General features: G+C 43.6%; 1 protein-coding gene across 1 annotated transcript in view; it reads left to right on the top strand.

Annotated features, from left to right (window-relative positions):
• The first annotated feature begins 2,942 nt into the window (after positions 1 to 2,942).
• Positions 2,943 to 9,056, top strand: part of gypc (glycophorin C (Gerbich blood group)) — a 40,814-nt gene continuing 34,700 nt past the window's right edge. The window contains exons 1-2 of the mRNA XM_034187094.1: positions 2,943 to 3,186; positions 6,396 to 6,605. Of these exons, the coding sequence (XP_034042985.1) occupies positions 6,542 to 6,605 (64 nt within the window). The 5' untranslated portion in view covers positions 2,943 to 3,186; positions 6,396 to 6,541. The remainder of the gene's footprint in view (positions 3,187 to 6,395; positions 6,606 to 9,056) is intronic.

Below are 9,056 nucleotides of genomic sequence, written 5' to 3'. Positions count from 1 at the left end.
GCTTCATTCTTCTTGAAGTGTGGTGCTTCATTCTTCTTGAAGTGCGGTGCTTCATTCTTCTTGAAGTGCGGTGCTTCATTCTTCTTGAAGTCTTGGGCTTCATTCTTCTTAACGTCTTGGGCTTCATTCTTCTTAAAGTCTTGGGCTCCATTCTTCTTGAAGTGTGGTGCTTCATTCTTCTTGAAGTCTTAGGCTTCATTCTTCTTAACGTCTTGGGCTTCATTCTTCTTGAAGTCTTGGGCTTCATTCTTCTTAACGTCTTGGGCTTCATTCTTCTTAACGTCTTGGGCTTCATTCTTCTTAACGTCTTGGGCTTCATTCTTCTTAACGTCTTGGGCTTCATTCTTCTTAAAGTCTTGGGCTCCATTCTTCTTGAAGTGTGGTGCTTCATTCTTCTTGAAGTCTTAGGCTTCATTCGTCTTGAAGTGTGGTGCTTCATTCTTCTTGAAGTGTGGTGCTTCATTCTTCTTAACGTCTTGGGCTTCATTCTTCTTAACGTCTTGGGCTTCATTCTTCTTAAAGTCTTGGGCTTCATTCTTCTTAACGTCTTGGGCTTCATTCTTCTTAACGTCTTGGGCTTCATTCTTCTTAAAGTCTTGGGCTCCATTCTTCTTGAAGTGTGGTGCTTCATTCTTCTTGAAGTCTTAGGCTTCATTCTTCTTGAAGTGTGGTGCTTCATTCTTCTTGAAGTGTGGTGCTTCATTCTTCTTGAAGTGTGGTGCTTCATTCTTCTTAACGTCTTGGGCTTCATTCTTCTTAACGTCTTGGGCTTCATTCTTCTTAAAGTCTTGGGCTTCATTCTTCTTGAAGTGTGGTGCTTCATTCTTCTTGAAGTGTGGTGCTTCATTCTTCTTAAAGTCTTGGGCTTCATTCTTCTTAAAGTCTTGGACTTCATTCTTCTTAAAGTCTTGGACTTCATTCTTCTTAAAGTCTTGGACTTCATTCTTCTTAACGTCTTGGGCTTCATTCTTCTTAAAGTCTTGGGCTTCATTCTTCTTGAAGTCTTGGGCTTCATTCTTCTTGAAGTGTGGTGCTTCATTCTTCTTGAAGTCTTGGGCTTCATTCTTCTTGAAGTGTAGTGCTTCATTCTTCTTGAAGTGTGGTGCTTCATTCTTCTTGAAGTGTGGTGCTTCATTCTTCTTGAAGTGCGGTGCTTCATTCTTCTTGAAGTCTTGGGCTTCATTCTTCTTAACGTCTTGGGCTTCATTCTTCTTAAAGTCTTGGGCTCCATTCTTCTTGAAGTGTGGTGCTTCATTCTTCTTGAAGTCTTAGGCTTCATTCTTCTTAACGTCTTGGGCTTCATTCTTCTTGAAGTCTTGGGCTTCATTCTTCTTAACGTCTTGGGCTTCATTCTTCTTAAAGTCTTGGGCTTCATTCTTCTTAACGTCTTGGGCTTCATTCTTCTTAACGTCTTGGGCTTCATTCTTCTTAACGTCTTGGGCTTCATTCTTCTTAAAGTCTTGGGCTCCATTCTTCTTGAAGTGTGGTGCTTCATTCTTCTTGAAGTCTTAGGCTTCATTCTTCTTAACGTCTTGGGCTTCATTCTTCTTGAAGTCTTGGGCTTCATTCTTCTTAACGTCTTGGGCTTCATTCTTCTTAAAGTCTTGGGCTTCATTCTTCTTAACGTCTTGGGCTTCATTCTTCTTAACGTCTTGGGCTTCATTCTTCTTAACGTCTTGGGCTTCATTCTTCTTAACGTCTTGGGCTTCATTCTTCTTAAAGTCTTGGGCTCCATTCTTCTTGAAGTGTGGTGCTTCATTCTTCTTGAAGTCTTAGGCTTCATTCGTCTTGAAGTGTGGTGCTTCATTCTTCTTGAAGTGTGGTGCTTCATTCTTCTTGAAGTGTGGTGCTTCATTCTTCTTAACGTCTTGGGCTTCATTCTTCTTAACGTCTTGGGCTTCATTCTTCTTAAAGTCTTGGGCTTCATTCTTCTTAACGTCTTGGGCTTCATTCTTCTTAAAGTCTTGGGCTCCATTCTTCTTGAAGTGTGGTGCTTCATTCTTCTTGAAGTCTTAGGCTTCATTCTTCTTGAAGTGTGGTGCTTCATTCTTCTTGAAGTGTGGTGCTTCATTCTTCTTGAAGTGTGGTGCTTCATTCTTCTTAACGTCTTGGGCTTCATTCTTCTTAACGTCTTGGGCTTCATTCTTCTTAAAGTCTTGGGCTTCATTCTTCTTAAAGTCTTGTGCTTCATTCTTCTTGAAGTCTTGGGCTTCATTCTTCTTGAAGTGTGGTGTTTCATTCTTCTTGAAGTCTTGGGCTGGGCTTCCTCCTTTTTCTTGGTCTTGGGCTTCCTCCTTTTTCTTGAAGTCCTGGGCTTCATTCTTCTTAAAGTCTTGGACTTCATTCTTCTTAAAGTCTTGGACTTCATTCTTCTTAAAGTCTTGGACTTCATTCTTCTTAAAGTCTTGGACTTCATTCTTCTTAAAGTCTTGGACTTCATTCTTCTTAAAGTCTTGTGCTTCATTTCTTCTTGAAGTGTGGTGCTTCATTCTTCTTGAAGTCTTGGGCTTCCTTTCTTGAAGTCTTGGGCTTCATTCTTCTTAAAGTCTTGGGCTTCATTCTTCTTAAAGTCTTGTGCTTCATTCTTCTTGAAGTCTTGGGCTTCATTCTTCTTGAAGTGTGGTGCTTCATTCTTCTTGAAGTCTTGGGCTGGGCTTCCTCCTTCTTCTTGGTCTTGGGCTTCCTCCTTTTTCTTGAAGTCCTGGGCTTCATTCTTCTTAAAGTCTTGGACTTCATTTCTTCTTGAAGTGTGGTGCTTCATTCTTCTTGAAGTCTTGGGCTTCCTTCTCTTTGACATCTTGGGCTTCCTTTGTCTTGAAGTCTTTGGCTTCCTCCTTTTTCTTCAATTTCTTGGACTAAATTCATTTCATTCAATTATTTTTTGAGATAGCAGCATAACCTAATGTCTCATGGCCTAGTTAAATGACTGTCTGACCTACAGACCACGTCAGGCCTCAGATAACTGCAGATCGCTGACAGAACCGTCCTTTGCTGCCTCGCTGTGACCCCGAGTGAAATCCAGCCCCAGGAACAGCTGTGGGTTATTTACACAGATCTGGGAGGGGCCGCCTGCTCCAGTAAGTCCAGTAATGCTTGTCAGCGCGCGGTTGTTGGCGGGCGTCCTTCCCTACGTGGTGCTCGGCTCTGCGTGTGTTCTGAGGAGGCAGAAGGAACTCGGCTGCAGCGGTGAGTCCACTTCGGAGCCGTTTTTGATGAGAGAGTGTGGTAATTATCAGCGTGCCACTTGTCAGGCTCAGTCTTTTTATAAACACACACGGCTGAGGCGTTGTGGGAGGAAAAATGTGCCAGCAGCAGGTTTACTCACTCGTTTATATCCATAGTGAGAAAATCCAGCTTTCAACAGGCGGCTTGGAGCTGCAACAGCTCGAGGCGCTTCACATGTCACATAGAATGTGCTTTTAAAAATCAGCACCCTGAATCGTCCCAGAAATGAATCCTGGATTTAAAGATTTTCAACCACTGATCGGCATGACCTTTTCTGCCATTCTGATGTTGAACCTCACTGATGCATATTGTGCTTTTTAATGGGCAGGCACACCATAAAAGCGAAATACAAATGTTGTCACAGAGAAGCTCTGTGATGTAAATCACTGAGTTGTCAGCGTAACGCAAATCATCATCGACAAATATCAATGAATAAAATCAGTACCGGACTTTATGTGACTGCAAACGCGCTTGTTACTGTCAAGCCAGCTACATGCTAACTAGCCAAGATGGCCGGTGTGGGGAGCCACCGTAGTGACCTAGCTCACTAGCTACATTAATTTTTTTTTTTTTTTTTTTTTTTTTTGGCCATTTTTCAGAGAATATGAATGATAACCCAAAGCCTTTTTTTCACTCATGGTTAGTGGTTGTGTGAAGCCATTTATTGTCAAACAACTGTGTTTACTCTTTTTAAATCATAATGACAACAGAAACTACCCAAAAGACCCTGATCAAAAATTTACATACCTTGATGATTTTGGCCTGATAACATGCACACAAGTTGACACAAATGGGTTTGAATGGCTACTAAAGGTAAAGGTATAGGGGAGGTCATGGTGAAGTGGCTAAGCATTGGGCTTCAGACCAGAGGATCCTCGGTTCAAATCCCACCCTCGCCAGAAAATGACTAAGGGCCCTTGGGCAAGGTCCTTAAACCCCTAGTTGTTCCCGGTATGTAGCGAGTACCTTGTATAGCAGCACCCTCACATTGGGGTGAATGTGAGGTATTATTTGTAAAGCGCTTTGAGTGCCTGATGTAGATGGAAAAGCGCTATATAAATGCAGTCCATTTACCATTTACTAAAGGTAACCATCCTCACCTGTGATCCATTTGTTTATATTCAGTGTGTGTATGAAAGTTCAATGAGTTTCTGGGCTCCTGACAGACCCTTGCATCTTTCATCCAGTGCTGCACTGATGTTTCTGGTTTCTGAGTTATAGGGAAAGCAAAAGAATCATCAAAGAAAAGGTAATTGAACTGTATAAAATAGGAGAGGGATATAAAATGATATCCAATGTACTGAGAATGCCAATCAGCAGTGTTCAAACTTTAATAAAGAAGTGGAAATTGAGGGATTCTATTGGAACCAAACCATAGTCAGGTAAACTAACAACAATCTCAGCAACAACTGTAAGGAAAATTGTTTGGGATGCAAAGAAAACCCACAAATAACTTCAGTTAAAATACAGGACTCTGAAAAAAAGGTGTCACGGCTGTTTTAAGATGTATAATAAGGGGGCACTGGAAGAAAAACGGGCTGCATGGTTGAGTCGCCAGATAAAAAGCCATTACTACACAAATGCCACAAAGTATCTCTCTTACAATACACCAAACAGCACAGAGAACAAAGTCATTTGGAGTGATGAGACCTATCATGAAAGATAGACCCTTCCTACTGTGAAGCCCGAAGGTGGATCACTGATGTTTTGCGATTGTGTGAGCTATAAAGGGCCAGGAAACTTGGTCAGAATTGATGGCAGGATGAATGCAACATGTTATCAGAAAATACTGGAGGAAAATTTGCACTCATGAGCCCGGAAGCTGCAGATGGGACGTACTTGGACATTCCAACATGACAACGGCCCAAAACACAAATCCAAGTTGACCTGTCATTGGCTACAGCAGAATAAAGTGAAGGTTCTGGAGTGGCCATCTCAGTCTCCTGACTTCAATATCATTGAACCATTATGGGGAGATTTAAAGGAGCAGCTCATGCAAGACAGCCCAGGAATTTACAGGAACTGGTGTTGTGTGGGCCGCTGAAGAGGAGGTACTGCTGGCCCACCACCACAAGATGGCGCCCTGCTTGAAGTGCGGGCTTCAAGCACAAGAAGGCGTCGGCTTTGCTGGAGGTGACAGCTGTCAACAATCAACACAAGCTGTCACCCATCATCACCACTACAAAGACCGGACTGCAACTCCACCTCCTCGCCGAGAAATCAACTACCATTCAAGTAATTTCTCTGCTGCCTGACACTGTGTGTGTTTAACCTGAACTTCTATTTGCGGCCGTTTTCCTGGAGTGTTTCCTTATCTGGAGGATTGGTGTTTGGTGTGACAGCGACGGCTTCGCCTCACACCCCAACTCAGATAAGTGGTTGACCAGGAGCTGCACGAGTGTGTGTGATTGGAGGTGGAGGTTTTCCCTCCTTTACTTAAGACAGACTGTGGGATTACTGAGTGTGCGAACTCACACTCATCTGGACTGTCTTTGTTCTCTGCCAGCAGTACCGGGTCTGACTGCTGAAGACAGCGGCCACCTGGGGCACAGGGCTTGGCGGCTCCGGTGTTCTTCAGCTCCGTTGGTGGTGGAAGCTGTGTGGGGATCCAGCTCTTCTCTCTCCAGGCGTCTTCTATCGTCGAGCCTGCCCACACGTCACCTGGTGTATGATTGACAGTCACCAAATTGTTATTGTCTGTACGTTGTTGTGCGATTCACAACATTAAATTGTTACTTTTTTGGCTTATCCATTGTCCGTTCATTAACGCCCCCTGTTGTGGGTCCGTGTCACGTCACTTTCACAACAACTGGAGGCTTTTTGCCAAGAAGAATGGGCAGCTTTACTATTAGAGAAAATAAAGAGCCTCGCCCACAACGACCACAAAAGACTCCAGGCTGGCACTGATGTTAAAGGGGGCAATACATGGTATTAAGGACTGAGGTGTGTATACTTTCGGTCAGGGTCATTTGAGTAGTTACTGTTGTCATTATGATTTAAAAAGAATAAACACAGTTGTTTGCCAATAAATGGCTTCACCCAACCACTAACCATGAGTGAAAAAAAGGTTTTGGCGAGAGACAGAGAGAGTGTTTATGCTGATTTTCTGGCAAAAATTTCAAATTGGCCATTGACCTGCTCGAACACATTTCTTTTTCTTTTTACGACAGAAACGTCAAACAGAGCTGTGAACTGGTGAGACGCCTCTCCATGAAATCCCTTCACCTGCTTCCAGACCTCACCTGGCTCGTACCTGGAGTCACGTCCATCCTTCACGGACATTGGCAAGAGATTCTGCGCTGTCAAACCATCAGTTATGGCGTTTACCGTCGTGCCTCCTCAGACAAACCCTGAAACAGTCACAGAACCGACGCTGACCGGTGAGAAGCGAGGAGGTCAGAATGTTCACACCGTTTGTCGGTCTGTTAGCACTTCGTTAGCAGCGATCATTGTCACAATCTGTTGTCAGAACACTGAATAGAATTAGATGAACTTACAAACTAAACTGGACATCTGTTTGTATTTCACAGACTGTTTCCTCAAAGACCTACAGAGATCATGTGATTAGATGTTGGTACAAATTCATGGACTGAAGTTTATTGAAGTTAAAATCAACACAATATCCACGTAACTCTGTCGGCAGCTCTACGAGGGGATTATTGGGCCTGCAGCCTTGATGTCTGTATGTTTTCAGGTTAAATTTTTCAAATTCCCTGCCTGATCCTGTTTTACAGTACTGCCACAGTTTCCACAGCACCAATGCAATACTGTCCAAAGACAGCATGGCAACGGACCGAGTGAGTTCATCTCACAATGCAAGATGTACGAGGTCTATTAGAAAAGTATCCGACCTTATTATTTTTTTCAAAAACCATATGGATTTGAATCACGTGTGATTACATCAGACATGCTTGAACCCTCGTGGGCATGCGAGAGTTTTTTCACGCCTGTCGGTTACGTCATTCGCCTGTGGGCAGTCTTTGAGTGAGGAGTCGTTCACCCGCTCGTCGATTTTTTTCATTGTTTAGGAATGACTCAGAGACTGTTGCTTTGTTTGATAAAAATTTTTTCAAAACTGTAAGGCACAACTGAGTGGACACCATTCAATAAATTCAGCTGGTTTTCGGTAAAAATTTTGACGGCTGATGAGAGATTTTGGTCTGGTAGTGTCGCTTTAAGGACGGTCCACGGCGCCTGACGGCGATCTGCGCTTCGAGGCGGCAGCGTCTCGCCGTTTCAAGTTGAAAACTTCCACATTTCAGGCTCTGTTGACGCAGTAAGTCGTCAGAGAACAGAGAACTTTCAGAAGAAGTCGGCATGAGGAGTTTATTCGGACATTCCATTGTTAACGGTCATTTTGTAATGAAAGAACGTGCAGGCAGAGTCGCATGTCGGGCTGGACCCGACCGCGGGGGGTCGCGGCAGGAAAAACACCTCCGTTGGAAACCTTAACGGGCAAGTTGGAACATGCCCAAGCTGTTAAACAATTTCTCAGTTACTCACTTGTTGAAAGCCATTAAAAGCCGCCTGAATTCTACAAATGGTTTTCAACACGGAGGTGTTTTTCCTGTCGCGGCGCACACAGATTTGCCGAGTCGTCACGGAAACGACTCGGCAAATTTGCGCGTACGTCTTTCATTAAAAAAATGTCCTTAAACAGTGGAATGTCCGCATAAATTCCTCATGCCGGCCTCTTCTGAATCTTCTCTGTTCTCTCACGATGTCCTGGGTGAATTAAGCCTTAAATTAGGATGTTTTCAGCTCGAAACAGGCCGACGACAGCGCCTGGAAGCGCTGCAGGACGTCCCGCTCCGTGGGAAGTCCTTACACCGACAGAAACACCCCATAATCTCTCATCAGCCGTTAAACTTTTCACAGAAAACCAGCTTAATTTCTCGAATAGTGTCCACTCGGATATTCCTCACAGGTCCAGAAAAAATTTTGATAAAGCAACGCGCGCCGTCTCGAGCAGCGTGTGAAACAAAGGAATTCAGCCGAGAGGGCGGGACCACATCTCACTCAAGGCCTGCCCACAGGGAAATGACGTCACCGACACGCGTGAAAAAACTCACGCATGCGCACGAGGGTTCAAGCATGATTGGTGTAATCGCATGTCATTCAAATCCATATAGTTAAAAAAAAAAATAAAAGGGTCGGTTTATTATCTAAGAGACCTCGTATTTATGGTTCTTATTCGGGTTGCTTTGTTATGCTAATGTGATTAAATATTATTCATTTTTGGTCAAGATCAGACAGCAGTCTCCATGGACTATGATGTTTTCAGATGACACTGCGATCTGTAGTGATAGTAGAGAGCAGGTGGAGATGAGCCTGGAGAGGTGGAGATATGCTCTGGAGAGAAGGGGAATGAAAGTCAGTGTGTGAATGAGAGGGAGCACGGTGGTCTCCTGAGCTTACAAAGAGTAGAGATGGTGAAAGTTGATACGTGTAATTACTTGAGATCAAGTGTCCAAAGTAACGGAGAGTGCAGGGAGGCTGGAGTGATTTATACACAGTTTACACTCTGCACGGGGTCGACTGAGTTTATCTGCTCACATAACGCAAAATGTATTTATGTGTCTGTTATGCTGATTTCACTGAAATGGTTTGTTTCAAACAACAATCAGAACCTGCAGAAGTATGACGATGACAATGTAATATTATTCAGAAAGAGGGAGAACAGCGCCACCTAAAGGAGAGCGGCTTCCATCATGACTGTTTGTTGATAGTTGTGCAGTTTTTATTCAGCCTGTAAGTTTTCCCAAATTTATTCCGATTTGTTTTTGTAGCCTGCCAGCTTGTTGATTAGGGTTTTTATATCTGCTGGGGGT

This window comes from Thalassophryne amazonica, chromosome 14, assembly GCF_902500255.1.
Source record: "Thalassophryne amazonica chromosome 14, fThaAma1.1, whole genome shotgun sequence".
Taxonomy (NCBI): domain Eukaryota; kingdom Metazoa; phylum Chordata; class Actinopteri; order Batrachoidiformes; family Batrachoididae; genus Thalassophryne; species Thalassophryne amazonica.
The sequence above is the reverse complement of the archived record's forward strand: the minus strand, read 5'-3'. Positions and strand labels throughout refer to the sequence as shown.